Source organism: Nansenia antarctica (assembly GCF_963989245.1).
Source record: "Nansenia antarctica genome assembly, chromosome: 6".
In the NCBI taxonomy this organism is placed as follows: domain Eukaryota; kingdom Metazoa; phylum Chordata; class Actinopteri; order Argentiniformes; family Microstomatidae; genus Nansenia; species Nansenia antarctica.
Genome location: NC_137676.1, coordinates 21,118,798 through 21,139,226, shown reverse-complemented (window position 1 = coordinate 21,139,226; position 20,429 = coordinate 21,118,798). Strand labels below are relative to the sequence as shown.

The window sequence follows — 20,429 nt, the reverse complement described above, 5'->3', positions numbered from 1 at the left end:
CAGGGTGTCTATTTGGTGCAGCCAGGAGACCTCTGGGTGTAGCAGGCTGTCCTCTAGATGTAGCAGGGTGTCCTCTAGATGTAGCAGGGTGTCCTCTAGATGTAGCAGGGTGTCCTCTAGATGCAGCAGGGTGTCCTCGATGCAGCAGGGTGTCCTCTAGATGTAGCAGGGTGTTCTCTAGATGCAGCAGGGTGTCCTCTAGATGCAGCAGGGTGTCCTCTAGATGCAGCAGGGTGTCCTCTAGATGTAGCAGGGTGTCCTCTAGATGCACCAGGGTGTTCTCTGGATGCAGCAGGGTGTCCTCCGGATGCAGCAGGGTGTCCTCTAGATGCAGCAGGGTGTTCTCTGGATGCAGCAGGTCGTCTAGATGATGGTCTGTGTGAGGTGGTGGTCTGATGGTCTCTGTTGCTCCTGTAGGATGTGTTCGGTCTGCGGTCTAGTGCGACGTCCTTCAGGGTCTTTGCAAAAATGGGGACTGTTGCCTTGAAGATGTCCACTTGGTCATATAGACTGTACTCGTCCAGGGTGGGGTGGGCCGCCAAGTATACATTTTGCTTCATTGCACACTCTCTGGATATTTCAGCGTTTATGTTTTTGATGAAGGCTGGGTGGAAGTCCCACCTGGGTAGCAGGGTAGAGATGACTACCTTCGCGTGAGGGAATGTGGAGGAGGCCTTGGTTATCACTCCCTTGATGGACTTGGCCACCTCTTCTCCCTGCTTCCTCAGGTCGTTTGTGCCAGTGTGAATGATGATGTGGCTGGGGGACCCCAGGTGCTCCTCTGTCAGCAGCTCCATTGCATGACTGGTATTCTGACACTTTAGTTTTAGAACTCTTTGTTTTGGGAATAGTTTTTGCTCTTCCACATATCTCCCGTTTGAGTCTATGAGGAGTATAATTTGGGGATTTTGAGGTTCGGTAATGGGGTCTGATTGAGAAGGGGGCGCTTGAATTTGTGCCTCTTGGTTTGGAGGTGGACCTGGTTGGCTGGTGTTGTCATCTTGATCCTGTTGTTCTGCTGGGTCCTGTGAGGGGATGGATGGCTCTTTCACAGTTCGTTCGCTGGTCAGCATTCTCACTTCCTCTTTGAACTTTCGCACCTCTTCTTTGAGTTGCCTTATCTCCTGCTTGGAAGCCTCTTCGTTGACTTGGAGTTTTTTCACCACAGTCCAGAGAGCAGACAAGCCTCTCTCCCCCTCTGAGTCACTGAGTCTGGTTGGGGAGTTGTTCTTGTTCTGGACTGTTGTCTGCCCAGTTTGGAGTGTGTTGAGTGTGTTGAGTGTGTGTTCCATCTCCACTTGCTCCATCTCCAACAGTGTGAATCTGTCTCTAAACTCAGAGAGCGAATAGGACTCTTTGGTGGGAGGATGACTCTTTACTTGGGGTGTTTTTGTGATGTTATCAGCTGGAGGTAGGATGTCCAGCTGGCCTGTGGTGAGGGTGGGGGTGGTGGGGGTATCGTCACCAGTGGATTGTCTTCTCCTGTGCTCTCTCTTTGATTCTGGGAAAGTCTTCCTCAAAGTGGTTCAGATTGCCCTGGATCATCACTGTTCCTTTTTTGTAGACGTTTATAATTGTTTGTTCATCCTCTGAATTTATTCGTAGTCTCCATCCACAACTAAAACCTTCTTTTATGACAGAGGAGTAGTGGTCTATTATGGCAGCGTGCCACGCCTGGGGATTGTTGGTGTGGAAAATGAGGTTTAATTTGTTTCCATTTTTCATACAGTCAACAAATAATGTCTCTGGACTGCTCACCAGGAGCTCCTCTTTGTATTTCTTCCTTGCAGATTCATTTGTAATTTTAGCTGGAAACTCTACTTTGATGGCTTCTGTGTGGAGGTGTGTAGAGTCCAGGGAAGGATTAGAGGAATTTGCACATGTGGAGAGGATGTGGAGCTCTGGAATATGAAGTTTTGCTTCCATTGTTGATGTACAAGTAAGGCTTTCACACCGTTCCTCTTCACACCTCAGGGTTATTGAGGTTGCAGGCTGTCCTTTAGTATCCAGGTTATTAAGCAGTACTCACTCTGGTTCACTGTTTTCCAGGTGTCAGTGTAGCTTCCCCAGTTTGTAAACAATCTTTGGGTAAGTCTAATATAGATATAGTATTATAAGCTCATCTTCACATTTGAAAAATGCTTCTTGGTTGAAAATGGCTTGGGCCTCCATTATGACATCAGAGTTCTCTGTTGCCTTTTTTGAACAAGCTAATGTTAAACTAGCACTTAGCTCTTTAGCTCCTCTTGGTTCAGATTTGTATCACGGCCCCACGAGAGTCCCTGGTCACCCCCAAAGGTCCCACCGTCTCAGAACCAGCCTCTGTAGCTAGTCAATCACGGGCAACCAGAAGCTCTGCGATCTGATCAAAAATCCTACAATTCAAGGCAAAAAACTGCAAAAAACTCAGGAGCTGACTCTCCTTGCTTCCAGTCACCAGGGCCCGGATTCACAAAAGTGTTCTTAAGATATTTCTTAAGACAATTCTTAAGAAAAAATATAAGATGTTCCTAAGAATGTTCTTAAACACTATTCACCATTTTTTTCTTAAGAATTGTCCTATGTCTTAAGAACTTCTTAGTTTTCTCACTTAAGAAGTTCTTAGATTTTGAACTTATGATCACTCGCGTGACTATGTGTCGTGGTTATAACGGTCATAACGGTTAACTAAAAATGGAAGACAGCAGGGCAGCAAAGAGGTCCAATAATTTTACAAGGCAGGAGTTGGAGGTTTTGGTCGAGGAGGTTATTTTTTTAAAAAGATTAATGTTGGGAAAATTAGACAATGTATCGGTGACGACGGACAATAAAAAGAGGGGGTGGGAAAGAGTTGCCAGGACGGTATCTGCAGTGGGAGTGCGGGGGGTAGCCAGGGATGGCATCTCCATAAAAAAAAAGTGGGCGGACATTAAGTCCATCGTAAAAAAAAAGGCAGCTGAGAGGGCAAGGGAGGTCAAGAAGACGGGAGGAGGAACATCATCGGTCCATTTAGACCGATTGGAGGAGAAGATCTTGGGGGCGATTGGGGAGACTCTCGTCGAAGGAGTGGACGGAGGAGTCGACACCGGAGAGCTGCTAACTGGAGGTAAGCTAGCAGCTACACAAGCGACTATCACCAGCTGTTGGCTGGCGCTAGTGATCATTACGATCATTACGTAGATACGTTTCCGATGACACACAGTATACTAGGCTCTGTTACATTGACTGTGGCAATTAGCTACAGTGTAATGCTGCAGTGTAAACTAGAAGACATTTTTAACATTGTGTTTACTTGCATAAGAAATATCAACAGCTACACAATAAAAGTGTGAAAATAAGTTGGTTTGGAAAAATGACAATGTTTTGCGCAAACTCTGTGAAACACAACTTGTTTACAGACATTCAACTAGTTCAATGTTAAATCATATAAAACTGAATTCGCAAGTTTCATATGATTTAACATTGAATGTTAAATCCGCAAGAATCGGTCTTTGAGAAAGCCCCACTGCAACAGCATAGGCAATCGACGTTATCCCAGCTGCTAGTGCACGTAAATGCGACTCAGCTTGGGCAGAAAACATAACGAACTAGGCCGCCGGGACGACAGCGATTAGACAACAATAAACAGTGGTTCTGATACATTTTGCATTTGATGTAGGCTGCTTTGTTCTGTAGGCTACTTTGTGTAGCCTATTGTTTGTTTACTGTACTCTTGTCACGCGTATAACCGTCGGATAACATTGTCATTATTGTTTTTGTTATTCATATATCGAAAATGGTCTGTCTGCACATCCCTAATCAAGACATACTTAATGTAAAGTTGACGACAAAATTATTGACGTACGGTTGGGTAGGCTACTAAAACGTCTGTTTAGCCTTTGCTTTATTTGCTTAAATTGGAGCATAATTAATGTCACAGTCCAATCATACTTTGTCTTACTTTGATAATCCCAATAAACCGCCATGCCATTCAATAAACCCAGACAAGCCAAACCATTTTTTAAATCTCAGAACATTGATCTAATACTGTGTGTAGCCTACAGAGCATGCCTTCATCTTGCAAGTGTAAGTTCTTTTAGCTGACTACATAACTAACAGCGCATTTCTGTTTCTGTTGCTTTTCTTTAGATACTTTGGCTGTCCTGGCTATAGGACTATCTGCAGAACCCCAAACACCCACCCTGGGAATTCCACCAAATGTAAGTTTAATAAGTTTATCAGACACCTAACTACTCTACCTAACCATACATTTTGATACTGTTTAATTTACAATCCCTCCACTCTCACTTCTTACAGAGTCCTGAAGACTTGACCATCTCCCAGCTCCTCTCCGAAACCTTCCCACCATCATCAGCCACACACACACACACAGGACATGATATCCGTCCAACAGGAGCTTCTCCAAGAAGTAAAACAGCTGAGGGGCGTGCAAGAGCAGCTTCTTCTGGTGGAGAAGGAGAAGCTGCTCATCATGGCAGAGCAGCTGGAACTTGCCAGAGCAAAATTTGAATTTAAAAATAATTTTTAATTATAATAAAATATGAATTGCTCACATAGGTTTTTCATGTGTTGTTTATTGTGTTACATGAATCTCCTCCTTATGAGGTCTTGTCTCACTTGTATGCCAGAATTACATGGGGCGGGGACTGGGCCTGGGATATCTCCCTCAGGGTCAGGGTCATCTGGGATGTGAGGAAGTGGCAAGCGGTACATGATGCAGATGTTGTGGAGGATGAATGCACAGGTGATGATTTTACACGCCCTTTCAGGAGTGTATTGGAGCACTCCACCAGAACGGTCAATGCATCTGAATCGGGATTTTACTACCCCAATGCACCTCTCCACAACACCCCGGGTTTTGCGTTGCGCACGGCTGTAGCGCTCGTCTGGCTCTGTTGCTGGGTGGAGGATTGGGGTCATCAGCCATGGTTTTAGGGCGTAGCCACTGTCACCTATCAGTAGTATAGGAAAGTAGTTAGGATAATACAGTGTATGTCTTTGTGTAACCTAAAGTACAATTCATGACTAGTTACTCACCTAACAACCATCCATCAGGCATTTCTCCCTCATTGAATTTTATCCCTGTGCCTGAATTGTTCAGTATGAAGGAGTCGTGGGTGCTACCTGGCCACTTTGCAACAAGGTCTGTAACCCGGAGCGTTGCATCACAGTTGACCTGCGTATTGATGGAGTGAAAGCTTTTCCGGTTCACAAAGCCGTCCCGCCTTTGGAATAAAGATTAATAAAATGAAACACTATTTAAGTTAACACTTTAAACACCACGTAAAATGTGTTTTGATTCAAGCTGATACTTTTATAAACAACATAAAAAAACATGATAGATTTGCAAAAAGGAATAGGATTTTGTACATGATCTTACTTTGATTGCAATATGTGTCCCATCAACTGCCCCCAACACATTAGGAAATCCTGCTATTTCAAAGAATTGCTGCTTGGTTCTAATGCATTCTGCATTTGTTGCTGGAAACTTAATGAACTGCCTTGCTCTTCTACAGAGTGCATTTGATACATCTCTGACCCCTCGGCTAATAGAGGACTGGCTCACACCCAGTGTGCCCCCCACCACCATTTGAAAAGACCCTGAGGCATAGAATCTCAGGGCAGCCGTAATCTGCAACACCACTGGAAGAGGTGTCGATCGCCTTGTTTCCCTTTTCAGATCATCTGACAAATGATCAGCCAGAAAAACAATTGCGGGCCTAGGAAGCCTATATTGTCTAATTAAGACATGATCAGGTAGTGTAAGAGGATCCATTCTGTCTCTCAGAGGCCTTGGTGGATTTTCCTCCCTAGCTGCTACCCAAAGAACTTCCATCTAAAATGTGAATATAAAATAAATAATAGTAAAGACATTGTTTCAGTTACTTACTTAAATAACATGTTCATAATGATTAATTAAGTAGTATACATCAAATACAACAACTGCCTCCTTGATTTACTTTCTGAGTACATTGTGGTGTAATCTAGGAATAGGCCTACATGTGACACAGGCTGAAAGGCCCATTTCAGTTATATCTCAAACATGCTTTGGGCCGGTTTCAGAGACAAGGCTTAAGCCTAGTCCTGGACTAAATCACACTTTCAATGTAAAATCTCCATTGAAGATGTTTTTTAGTCTAGGATTAGGTTTAAGCCTTGTCTGTGAAACCGGCCCTTTATGTGATAGGCTACATTCACACAAAAGTACTCTGACCAACTTGAATTAACAAAATGTGTTAACACATTGTCTAGGGCTAAACTAAATATTAATAAAGTCTAATAAATCCAAATAAATAAATAAAAAATCTAATAAATGCAATACAAAATTGTCCAAGTAAGACTTACCTTTCACTTTAGCTGCTTTAAGACAGGTGAGAGCTTCTCTTAAAGTTGAGAAGAAATCTAAGAACTTTGTTTTCGAGAATCTCATTTGTTCTTAAGTTCTATCTTAGGAAAAAATCTTAAGAAGAAAGTTAAGAAAAAACTAAAGAAAAGATAAGAATTTCTTCATGAATACCAAATCTTCTTACAAATCTTCTTACAAATGTTTTCTTAAGAACGCTTTGTGAATCCGGGCCCAGGTGATGATGTCACAAGATTTCTCTTACTCTCTTGTTCTTACCTATCTCCTTACATCTCTGTCTTTCATACACTTTACATGTCTATATGTCACTCTATTTACTCCATCCACCCACCCACCCACTCCTCCACCCATCCATCCATCCATCCTCCATCCACCCATCCATCCACCCACCCATCCATCCATCCACCCACCCATCCATCCACCCACCCATCCATCCATCCACCCATCCTCCATCCATCCACCCACCCATCTATCCATCCATCCATCCACCCATGCTCCATCCATCCATCCATCTATCGACCCACCCATCCATCCATCCACCCACCCATCCATCCATTCACCCACCCATCCATCCATCCACCCATGCTCCATCCATCCATCCATCCATCCATCCAACCACCCATCCATCCATCCAACCATCCATCCACCAACCCATCCATCCACCCACCTATCCTCCATCCACCCATCCATCCACCCACCCACCGATCCATCCATCCACCCATCCTCCATCCATCCACCCACCCATCTATCCATCCATCCATCCATCCACCCATCATCCATCCATCCACCCACCCATCCATCCACCCACCCATCCATCCATTCACCCACCCATCCATCCATCCATCCACCCATGCTCCATCCATCCACCCACCCATCCATCCAACCACCCATCCATCCATCCAACCACCCATCCATCCACCCATCCATCCATCCACCCATGCTCCATCCATCCACCCATCCATCCAACCACCCACCCATCCACCATCCTTCCACCCACCCATCCACCCATCCATCCACCCATCCATCCAACCACCCACCCATCCACCCATCCTTCCACCCACCCATCCACCCATCCTTCCCTCCCCTCTCTCATGCAGGTCCAGAACCGCACAGATGATCAGAAGCACCTCCTGGTAGACGGAGCTAACGGCATCGGGGCTCTGAAGGTGTGTGAGATGGAGGCCTACCTGAAGAAGGAGCTGAAGCTCTCCCTGTTCAACGACGGCACCAGCGGCAAGCTCAACCACCTTTGTGGGGCCGACTATGTCAAAGTCCAGCAGGGAGCTCCCACAGGTGCGACTGAGCAACGGTAGACCCAAAATGGCGTCTCTATTGACCCCAAAATGGTGTTGTGGTCTCATCGCCCCTATTGTATCTGCACAGATCTGAAAATGTGACTTTAGGGTTAGGATCTCACATGGCAGTAAAATACGTTAGTGAAATACACAAGAATCTACAACAATAACATGTTCTAAAAGAAATATGGTGGGGAGCTTATGAGTGAGTTGCCTGCATCTGTTCAGTTCATTCATATTAGTACAAAGATAGGAAGTAAAATGGCCATTGGTGGTTTAGCCTGGAGTTCACCAAGGATGGGCTTGCCAGGGTGGGTCTCTCAGGAAGGCAGGGGACTGATAAACATTCCAATGATATAAGCCTAATTACATACCTGAGGTTGAGAGCAGTGGCGGCTGGCCGATAGAGGGCGCTGGGGCGCCGCCCCCACCTTCACTTCCTAGTTGCGATTTGAAGAAGAATTTTTTTTTTTTTTTTTTAAATAAACATTGTTTATTCACAAAATGCGGCTGATATTCTGTCGGCGCCTATCAGCATTCATTAAAAATCCTCCAATACAATAAACATTTTTATCTGTGTGTGTGTGTGTGTGTGTGTGTGTGTGTGTGTGTGTGTGTGTGTGTGTGTAAAACTCACTGTTAAAATACATAGGGGAGAACGCGGGGCGCCGGTCAATTGCAAGTCTATGCCAGGACGAATACTTTTCGCGTACACGTGAGCTGTAGCAGCGCTCCAATTGGCTGTCTCTATTTCTTGGCCAGGGCGCACAAATGTGCGTCCTCCTGAATCTCCGGTTGTATTGCAGACAATGCATTATGCTGAGGACTCCCGACTTCCGGTTTTCCGGACTTCGGGCTTCCGGAGTATTTTAAATGAACATTCGTAATGTCTGTCTCTGATGTTCATGGTCAATTAAATCAGCCTATTTTGTGCAACTAATAATGTTCCCGCTAATGGGTTAACCAAGCAGCCTCGCACCTAACGTGCAAGCACCTATCTTCGAACTATTCATAGCAATATGCGCGGGGCAAGGCGGAGGTACGGGTAAACACGGCTCATGTTCTGTCATCAAAGGTAAGGGTTGGTTTTCTTTAACTCAGCTGATGCATTGTTGTGTTTCTGACATGGTCTGGTTGTGTTTCTGACATGGTCTGGTTGTGTTACAGACATGGTCTGGTTGTGTTTCTGACATTGTCTGGTTGTGTTACAGACATGGTCTGGTTGTGTTTCTGACATGGTCTGGTTGTGATACAGACATGGTCTGGTTGTGTTTCTGACATGGTCTGGTTGTGATACAGACATGGTCTGGTTGTGTTTCTGACATGGTCTGGTTGTGTTTCTGACATGGTCTGGTTGTGTTTCTGACATGGTCTGGTTGTGTTTCTGACATGGTCTGGTTGTGATACATCATTGAATGTGTTGACCTGCTGTGATGTGTTGACCACCATCACTCTCCATCATCATCCATCATGTGTCTATGAAATAGATAGTACTGTACTACTGACTGCAGCATTCATCTCTGCTCATTGATGTAGCCATGTCACACAGACACATAGTACACATATTCATCTGCTACCTTTATTAACCTGAGTGTAGCTCTGAGGCCTGTACTAGCCTTGTTGACTAGACTTCCTCCTTGTCTGACACTGGGTATTGGACCGTACCGACGTCCATAGACCGGTCACTCTTCCACCTCAGTGTCTGTAGTTGACAGGGTAACTTCTCCATGGCCCACACGGTCATTTTAAGGGTGAAAGTTGAAATTATACAATGGTTGTAACGCCAGTGCGTGTTTAATGCGCGTGCACGCGAAAAAAAAATCGCGCGCGAAAGAGGACCCCCCCGCCACACTGCTGTGCCCCACCCAAAAATGTTTGCACCAGCCGCCACTGGTTGAGAGACAGCATCCATATGTTTGCAATATAGTTTCCTTAGTTGACCACTAGAGGGATACTCTAGTGCAGCTCAATGATGTAATGTTTAGACCACCTACTGCCACCTGGTGGTAGACTAGATACACAGTCAAGAGTTAAGACCCGGTCATGCGCAGTCTGGAGTCAGTCAATGCATATGCTGTAATGCGTGCACGTCGAATAACTAAAGAGTCCAATTGATATCCAGTGTGTGTCTCATCATTTATACATTATATTCTTGCTACACGTCAGAATATCACAATGGCGACGAGGATTCAAAGTGGAAACGCCACCAGTATCGATTTTTGAAGGAGGAAGAAGAAGAATCCGTCCGGAAAAGTCGAAGTGAGTAGTTAGCTAAGCTACCCAGGCTAACGATAGCATCATGCAGTCGGCATTTTCGGGCCACATGGCCATACAGCCATTCGACACAGAAACCGATCCCAGTTCGCTTGGAACGCGATGGAACAAATGGATCAACCGATTTGAAAATTACACCGTAGCCACAAACATTACTCAAGAAATAAGGAAAAGGGCACTGCTGCTTCACTTAGCTGGAGAGAGAGTCCATGATATCTACGACACGCTGGCTGACGACAGTGATGACTATGAAAACACAAAGACGAAGCTCCACGGATATTTCTCACCGAAAAAGAACACACACTACCTTGTGTACAGGTTCAGACAAGCCATACAGCTTCCCGGTGAGTCTTTAGACACATTTCATACCAGACTGAGGATGCTAGCTAAAGATTGTGAATTTGCAGATGCAGACAGAGAAATAGTCGCGCAAATAATACAGAGCTGTACCTCATCACGGCTGCGCAGGAGAGCGCTCAGAGAGCCAAACATGACTTTGACTAATATGTTAGACCTAGGGAGAATGTTAGAGATCTCTGAACAACAGGCAGAAAGCATAGAAGAGAAGGCTGTCACCGCAATTAATGCACTGCATCTCAAGGGCGCCAAACAGCAACATGCAGCATACAGGCACAAAGAGAAGAGCTTGCAATGTAGAAACTGTGGAGGAAATTATCCACACGAGGGTGACTGTCCAGCCAGAGGGAAGGACTGCAGGGCCTGTGGAAAGCCTAACCACTATGCCAAACACTGCCGTGGTCAGAAATTAGCACATCAAAGCCAAGAGGAAGACACAGCTCACTACAAGCAGAGGAGCACTAAGAAAGTGAACCAGGTGACAGCATGCTCCGAGACCAAATCAAGAGACTCATCAAGTGGAGACGAAAGGTATGTGTATGTAATCAACAGCACAAGTATACAGCAACCCCAGACCAACATCAAGCTGAATGGTGTCAGTGTTAAAATACTGATTGATTCAGGAGCAGCTGTCAACATAATTAATGAAGATGTGTTAAACACACTTGACCCAAAGCCTATGCTCAGCACAGCCATGATCAAAATATTTCCATATGGGTCCAACAACGCTCTACCTATCATTGGTAAATTTGCATGCAAAGTACAGGCTACTAACAAGCGGACAGAGAGTGTGTTCTACGTTCTCAGAGGCGACGCCGGACAATCTCTGCTCAGCTACGCAACTGCCAGTGAACTAGGGCTGATCCAGATCATCAATATGGTGAACACGCCGCCAGTGATGCCACCCAGTGGGCGTACTGTCGCAGATGAACTCGTGCAGAGCTACCCAGAGCTTTTCACCGGAATCGGAAAGCTGAAAGACTTCCAGGTGAAACTGCATATAGACCCCGACATCCAACCGACGTGCCAGCCGCACAGACGGGTCCCTTTCCATGTCCGTCAGAAGGTCGAGGCGGAGCTTCAGAAGCTGGAGAACGACGGTATCATTGAAACTATATCTGGACCAACACCCTGGGTTTCCCCGATCGTCACACCACCGAAGCCAAAAGACCCTGATAAAGTCCGAATCTGCGTTGATATGCGTCAGGCGAACACAGCAATTCAGCGAGAACGACATATCACCCCAACAATGGACGATGTAATACACGAGCTGAACGGTGCCAAGGTATTCTCGAAGTTGGACCTCACAGCAGGCTACCACCAGCTCGAGCTGCATCCAGAGAGTCGTTACATCACAACGTTCACAACACACCTCGGGCTAAGAAGATACAAACGCCTGAACTTCGGTATATCATCCGCCGCTGAAGTGTTCCAGAACGCCATCTGCCAGACGCTGCAAGGTATACCGGGCGTGAAGAACCTCAGCGATGACATCATCATCTATGGCGTCTCTCAGGAAGCACACGACGACACTCTGAGAGCAGTGTTTAAAAGACTGAAAGACAGTGGTTTGACACTCAATCGCAACAAATGCGAATTCAACAAGCAGCGCCTTGAATTCTTTGGGTTCATTTTTTCTGCCGACGGGATTTCTGCAGATCCAAAGAAGGTGTCAGCCATTCACGACGCCAGCGACCCCAAAGATCCAGGTGAGATCAGAAGTCTTCTGGGCATGGCCAACTACTGCGCCAGGTTCATAAAGGACTACTCAACCATCACTGCACCGCTCCGTGGGCTCACGAAGAAGGACGCTCCGTGGCAGTGGGGCAGTGATCAAGCTACGGCACTCCAGACGCTCAAGGACAGCCTGACGAGCGACACAACAATGTCATATTTCGATCCCAGGAAGGAGACGGAGCTCATTGTTGATGGAAGTCCGGTGGGGCTAGGCGCCATCCTCTGTCAGAAAGGAGGAGGGGGAGAGAAGCGCATCATAGCCTACGCCAGCCGCGCACTCAGCGATGTAGAAACGAGATACTCGCAAACAGAACGTGAGGCCCTAGCCATCATCTGGAGCTGCGAACATTTTCACCTGTATCTGTATGGACATCCATTCACCATGGTAACCGACCACAAACCATTGGAGATGATATGGAATAACCCGAGATCAAAACAACCTGCACGGATCGAGAGATGGGGCCTCAGATTACAGCCGTACAACTTCAGAGTGGAATATAGAAAAGGAGCTGACAATCCAGCTGACTACATGTCTAGACACCCTCTCCCGGTACAGTCGTCACAGAACACAAGAGCATCCAAGGTTGCAGAGGAGTACGTTAACTTCGTAGCACTTCAAGCAACACCCAAGGCGATGACACTACAAGAGATACAGCGAGAGACATTGAAAGACACACTCCTGCAACAGGTCAGTGCACACATCAGAAATAACTCATGGCGTTTCATCACAGACCGCTCACCAGGTGCTGCTGCACTGAAACCATACAAGCTCGTCAGTGATGAACTCACAGTGTCCACAGGTAACGACATCATACTGCGAGGCACCAGGATTGTCATACCTGCAGCTCTACAGCAGAGGGCGCTGCAGATTGCTCATGAAAGCCACCAGGGCGTGGCTAAGACAAAAGCCCTACTCAGAGAAAAGGTATGGTTCCCTACCATAGACCAACAGGTAGAGACCATCGCCAAGACCTGCCTCCCATGTCAAGTGAACACTCCAGTCACCCAGACCGAACCACTCAAAATGTCTGAGCTGCCAGACGCACCATGGCACAGTGTTAGTGCTGACTTTTATGGCCCACTCCCATCGGGAGAATATCTGTTAGTTATAGTCGATGACTACACACGATACCCAATTGTTGAGGCTATTCGATCTACCTCAGCAAACACAGTCATACCAGTCATGGACAAAGTCTTCTCCATGTTTGGAATCCCAAGAGTTGTTAAGACTGACAACGGACCTCCTTTCAACAGCAACCAGTTCGCTGAGTTTGCCAACTACCTAGGGTTCAAGCACAGGAAGATAACGCCTCTATGGCCACAAGCTAATGCCACAGCTGAGAGATTCATGCGCACCGTCGGGAAAGTCATCAGAATCGCCCACATGCAGATGATGCCATGGAAACAACAGCTGCACGTCTTCCTGCGTGAGTACAGGTCCACTCCCCACAGCACGACGAACACGTCACCTGCCGAGTTACTATTCCAACGGAAGATGACCACCAAGCTACCCTCAGCAGACACAATCACCATCCCTGCTGACGAAGAGATACGCAGAATCGACAGAGAGGCCAAGGCAAAGATGAAAGCTCTTTCAGATGCTCGACGACACGCTACGCCTTCTAACATCAAGCCAGGAGACACCGTCCTGTGTCGTCAACCAAAACAGAACAAGCTTACTACGCCTTACAACGCAGAGCCGCTCACAGTCATCGATGTCAAAGGGTCCATGATAACAGCTGGAAGAAGTGGTTACACCACCACTAGGAACAGTTCATTCTTTAAGAAGATTGTCCGAGACAACCCAGACACTCTAATGGACTTAAGTTCAGAGGTCAGTGAGGAAGTAGGCCCAGCTACGCCTCCACCCGCACCTCCGCCGAGGTATCCAGTTAGGGAGAACAGACAACCTCCCGCATACCTGCGTGACTTCGATTAAAGAGCAGGAGTACCAAAGGACTGTTAACATGTTCTTCTGAGTTAACAATGTTCCAAGTTAATGGACTGTTTGAATGTTATACATCTATATAAAGTTGAGAACAATAGACTGATTAAAGTAACGCAAAGAATGTATTTTGATTTGCTACTTTGTTGAGAGCCATGTTTTAGTTCAGGAACCAGTGTATGTGCTAAATGTTATGCACTTTATCATTTATAAAAAAAAAGGAGTGATGTAATGTTTAGACCACCTACTGCCACCTGGTGGTAGACTAGATACACAGTCAAGAGTTAAGACCCGGTCATGCGCAGTCTGGAGTCAGTCAATGCATATGCTGTAATGCGTGCACGTCGAATAACTAAAGAGTCCAATTGATATCCAGTGTGTGTCTCATCATTTATACATTATATTCTTGCTACACGTCAGAATATCACAAATGCCGTTATGTATAAATGAGAAGGCTCTCACCTGAAGGTTTCTCACCCTTGTGTCTCTCTCTCTCTTTCTCCCTCTCTCTCTTTCTCTCTCTCTCTCTTTCTTTTTCTCTCCCTCTGTCTGTCTCTCTATTTCTGTGTGTCTCTCTATCTCGTTCTCTCTCTCTCTTTCTATCTTGTTCTCTCTCTCTCTCTATCTATCTCGTTCTCTCTCTCTCTCGGTCTTGCTTTCTCTCTGTTTCTGTCTGTGTGTCTCTCTCTCTCTCTGTCTCGTTCTTTCTATCTCTCTCATATAATCCAGGTGTCCAGATGAGTGTGGGTGAGCGTTGTTGTTCGTTTGACGGTGATGCTGATCGTATAGTGTATTACTACAGCGACTCTGAAAGACGCTTCCACCTGTTAGACGGTGACAAGATCGCCACACTCATCAGCACCTACCTCAAAGAACTGCTCACACAGGTACACACACACCCACACACACACATCCTGATTTACACTGCACAATTCACACTGTGTCAATCACATTAATCACATTTTCACATTCTCTCACACTATACACCATGGATCTCATCCACACACACACACACACACACACACAGACACACAGACACACACACACACACACACACACACACACACACACACACACACACACACACTAACCAGTGTTCTCTCTGTGTATGTTTGAGTAGGCTGGTCTTGACCTGCAGATAGCAGTGGTACAGACAGCCTATGCTAATGGCAGCTCTACCTGCTACCTGGAAGACATTATGAAGGTAAGTCTACACACACACACACACACACCTGAACTGAACACATGCGCGCACACACACACACACAGACTCACAATTCCAACACACACTTTAGCACACATCTCGATCTCAATCTGGAGGGTTTACTGTTCCAGAATGTTAAACAGGAATGGTAGTGGCAGGTGGAGACACTCAAACCTGAACCCACCTTGCACACTCTGACTCTATACCACTGAGTTCAGGACACACACACACACACACACACACACCTTTTGCTAATCTTTGTTATAGTATGATGTCACTCCTGTCCTGTGTGACCCAGGTGATAGTGAGGTGTCCTGTCCTGTGTAACCCAGGTGATAGTGAGGTGTTCTGTGTAACCCAGGTGATAGTGAGGTATTCTGTCCTCCTGTGTAACCCAGGTGATAGTGAGGTGTTCTGTGTAACCCAGGTGATAGTGAGGTGTCCTGTCCTGTGTAACCCAGATGATAGTGAGGTGTTCTGTCCTCCTGTGTAACCCAGGAGATAGTGAGGTGTTCTGTCCTCCTGTGTAACCCAGGTGATAGTGAGGTGTCCTGTCCTGTGTAACCCAGGAGATAGTGAGGTGTTCTGTCCTCCTGTGTAACCCAGGTGATAGTGAGGTGTTCTGTCCTCCTGTGTAACCCAGGTGATAGTGAGGTGTTCTGTCCTCCTGTGTAACCCAGGTGATAGTGAGGTGTTCTGTCCTCCTGTGTAACCCAGGTGATAGTGAGGTGTTCTGTGTAACCCAGGTGATAGTGAGGTGTTCTGTCCTCCTGTGTAACCCAGGTGATAGTGAGGTGCACTAAGACGGGTGTGAAACACCTCCACCACGCTGCCCAGGAGTTTGACATCGGCATTTACTTCGAGGCCAACGGCCACGGAACTGTGAGTTGGATAATACTAATACTAATAATAATAATCATGGATAAAAAAAAAAAGAGATTTAAACCAAGTTTTTATTAACCATATAATAAAGCAGCAAACAATGTCTAGTAGAAAGGGTAGTGGGGTTACTGGTGGGTTGCATGGCTGTGCTGTGCTGTGCTGTGCTGTGGGTGAGGTGCCCTGCCATATGGAACAATGACTCAAAGAAAAATCCTGGGGAAAAGCAACTGAAATGCACTCCAAAAACCTTGAGTGAAAAACGTGTTCTCTGATGAAGGGGTAATAGCCTGCTGGTCAGAAAATGAAAAGGGTCAAATACGGCGATTCTATTTTGTATTCAAGTTTTTGGGAGTGCTGCCAATTTGGGATCTTGGGATTTGGGATTTTTCCTTGAGAACAGGGAACTTGCCTCAATGAATTTTCCTTCAATGAAACACAACGTTTCTGAAGAGCTTTGTAATAATGCACCTACGACTGTGACATTGTAATACTGACTGAAACTATTGTCACTTTATTGTCACTTTCTGTCACCTTTTATTACTTATTATTGAATTGTTGTTGCTTCTGTTGTTGAGTGTGTTGCAAGATCCCAAACTATTTCACTTGTTACAACTATATGCGATATAGTGACAAATAACTAATACCGTAACTAATTTGATTTGATTTGATTAGAAATAACTTGTGAAAACACATGGGTCACCCCCGGGACCGCTCTGGTGTGTGATATTGTGGGAGGGGGTGGGAGGGGGCTCTGGTGTGTGATATTGTGGGAGGGGGTCGGGGGGGGGTCTGCCTGGCTGCCACTAAGGGAACACAGTTCAGCACAAATGTGTGCTATGGAAATATGGCCTGATATATGAATGCTTCGACCCCCCTGACCCCCCAGGTCCTGTTCAGTAAGGCAGCGGAGGAGCAGATCTGGCAGCTCGCCCAGGACGCCAACTGTAACCACGAGAAGAAGTGTGCCGCGCTCCTACTACAGAACACGGTCAACCTCATCAACCAGGTACGGTCCAGAAACGGTCAGGTCAATGGTCAGGTCAGGGTCAATGCCCTAGCGATGAAGCGGTCTACACACTACGCAAACTGTGTTAATCGTGTACACAGGTGAGATAAGATGTTGTTAGTATAGTTAGTATATAGTATTTATATAAACTCCTCAAAAAAAGTTTGGAAACGTTATTTCAGTCGATTCTTCCTCCCCTTTAATAATACCAATTGGTATTTTATATCGTTGGAAAGCCTGATTAGTCACCTTTACAACGAGGTACAACTTGTAAGGATCATGCATTCGTGGAATGAGTAACACAGCTAAACGTGTGCAGTGTTTCCCCTAGGTTTGCTGCCTTGGGGGGTGGCATCAGTGGTGTAGTCTAGTTTTTTCTAGTGGGTATACTGTGATTTTGCCCTCCCAGTCAGAGCGACACCTGTCCCGTAGCGACACCCCATAAGCACCACCACACTCACTTTGCATACAGTATGCATCTACACCAGTGTTTGCTGCCTTGGGGGGGGTGGCATGGACTGTACTTGTACATCAAGCTGCCTCACGCTACAGAAACAGGAGATAGGCTCCTGCCCCCTAAGGGCCGTTAGGCTCGAGAACCATCGGTTCTCAAGGCTACTTATGTGGTCTTGACTACCTGTCCACTTTCTCACCTGGTTCTTGCTCTCTCTCTGGTGTGCCGACACCATCCTGCTCTCTCTCATTCTCTCCCTCTCTATCCTCCTCTCTCCCTCTTTTGCTGTCAACCAAAAGGCAAATATAACAACCAGAGTATTTATAATTTAATAAGAGGTATACATTGAATTCATATCAAATCATAACATCATTCTAATTGAATATTGGGTTGCTGTGGGCAATGCAGTCAGATACTGTCTTTACTTACTCTCTCACCTGTAAGAAAATCGTATGTCCAACTACAAAAAACAGACATTTCCAATGAGTGAGGGTTTGTTCCAATGCTTCAATCCACTGTCCATGTACTGTAAATATACCATGAGGGTATTACCATAAAGCCCAATTCTAGCAGAATAAGAAAGATTGTATATCTACTTTAAGTAAAATAATGAAGTGCATTCAGTTAGCTCTTTCGCTGTCATGTGTGCAGCAGACTAGCTCATCTAATCACCTCTGAGCATGCTAGTTCTTTGACACTATTATTCACACCATGAAACTATAATCAGATTGATTGATTGATTGAAAACTTTATTAGAAGATTTGCAGAAGTAGGTACATGAAAGTACATATTACATACAAGGTCAACTAACAGGATAAAAACCCAAGAAAGCCACTGGCTTATTTCAATTGGGGTCCTTGATTCTCAATTCATCGTTACATGTAAGACAGACAAAATAAAAAAAACTAGTACTATCTACAAGATAATAGACAAATAACTAGTACTATCTACAAGATAAATATACATCCATCATGGGAAGAACAATACAACAAAACATTAGGTATGTACAGCGGGTAGGACAGGTGGGGACATACACCACAGGTGGGGGCGGGGGACAAAACACAAAGTATGTACAGTGGGTAGTTCGGGTCTTTTAATCTGATTTTTGATTTAGAGGGTCCAGTTACGGATTGCAGCCTCCTGTAAATGTTTTTTGAGAGTGGTTTTGAAGGTGGGCAGTGTTTTGCACTCCTTTAAGATTATAGGAAGGGCGTTCCACATTTTTACTGCATAGTTTGCAAACGAGTTTATCCCCTTGTTTGTGGTGCAACGCGGTTGAACGTGGTTCGTGGAGCTTCCTCTGGTATTGTATGTGTGGACGTTGTTCACTTTTTGGAAGTATGTTGACAGGTACTTGGGTGTCTTTGTGGTGTAGCGTATCTTGAAGACCAGGCCCAGTGCAAGCTGCTGCACTCTGTCAACTACTCGTAGCCAATCAAGGCTCAAAAAATGAGCAGCGGTTAGATGTGTCCTAGGGTTGAGGCCTAGCAGAAGCCTAACCAGTTTATTTTGGGCTGTCTGGAGTCTTGTTTTATGGGCCTTTGTGGTTCTATAGTACCATGATGTTACGGCATAGTCGAAGTGACATTGAATGAGAGCTCCTGATAGGGTCCTCAGTGTGTTTTTACTGACAAGTGAGGATATCCTGTACAAGAATCTAGTTCTATGGTTCACTTTTTTGATTACTTTTGCTGCCATTTTATCTCCTGAAAGATTTGCCTCTAAGATGGAGCCCAGGTATGTAATATCCTCTTTTCTTGTGATATTAATGTTACCCACTTTTATTTTAAAATGTTCAGCCTTTCTGAGTTTAGATGGGGATCCGTATAGGATGGTTTCAGTTTTACCTAGGTGTATTGATAGTTTATTGTCAGCTAGCCAGATGCAGATTCTACTCAGTTCAGTGCTTAGCGCGTTTTCCACCTGCAATATGTCCCTGTCAGAGACCAGCAGAGCCGAGTCATCCGCGAACAGGAACCAATTGCAATCACATGCTGATGACATGTCATTCACATATATTAGGAACAGTAAAGACACTTTCTAGTCACAATAATAACGACTAATTTGAACCAACTTTCTCTGTCAGAACACAGTAATTATATTTGCTAACGTTTCAACTTGCTTACTTTCTTCTGCAGAGCTTTCACCCTGCAAAAACTCTCTCGCGTCGCACGCGCACACTCGCGCAAAAACAAAACAAAACAAAACCATTCTCCAGCGCGGCACGAAGCGAAGTGTGGAGGCAAGTCTGGCCCGCCCACCCCAAGGCAATTGTAGGGGAAATACTGAGAGCATTCTGAACGACTGGTTATGCGATAACAAACATGTCAGAAAGTTCGAAGTAAGTGCTTCCTAACACAGACGGGGTGAATTTTATGAATAAAAGTGTGAAAGTTTTGTCACAAAACGCCGTTACGTATCCTCGCGCATTTTTAAGTGGGTATACGCAAATCCTTGTCCTTTCCTAGTGGGTATACGGCGTAGTCCTGCGTATCACGTAGACTACACCACTGGGTGGCATGGACCGTGGCATGTCCAGGGGGGGTATACTTATACATTAAGCCACCTCACGCTACTGAAACAGGAGACAGGCTCCTCCTGCCCTATGGGCCATTAGGCTCCAGAACCATCGGTTCTCAAGGCTACTTACTTATGTGGTCTTGACTACCTGTCCACTTTCTCACCTGGTTCTTGCTGTCTCTCTCTCTGGTGCACCATCCTGCTCTCTTTCCTTCTCTCCCTCTCTATCCTTCTCTCTCCCTCTTTTGCTGTCAACCAAAAGGCAAACATAACAACCAGAGTATTTATAATCTAATAAGAGGTATACATTGATCCATATCAATTAATAACATCATTATAATTGAATATTGGATTGCTGTGGGCAATGCAGTCAGATAATGTCATTAAAAAACAGACATTTCCAATGCTTCAA

The 20,429-nt window shown here is 45.5% G+C and overlaps 1 protein-coding gene across 1 annotated transcript in view; it reads left to right on the top strand.

Annotated features, from left to right (window-relative positions):
* pgm3 (phosphoglucomutase 3) overlaps positions 1–20,429 on the top strand; it is a 40,243-nt gene that overhangs the window by 14,972 nt on the left and 4,842 nt on the right. Inside the window, exons 6-10 of the mRNA XM_080533981.1 lie at positions 7,441–7,636; positions 14,681–14,838; positions 15,072–15,155; positions 15,939–16,037; positions 16,924–17,043. Of these exons, the coding sequence (XP_080390107.1) occupies positions 7,441–7,636; positions 14,681–14,838; positions 15,072–15,155; positions 15,939–16,037; positions 16,924–17,043 (657 nt within the window). The remainder of the gene's footprint in view (positions 1–7,440; positions 7,637–14,680; positions 14,839–15,071; positions 15,156–15,938; positions 16,038–16,923; positions 17,044–20,429) is intronic.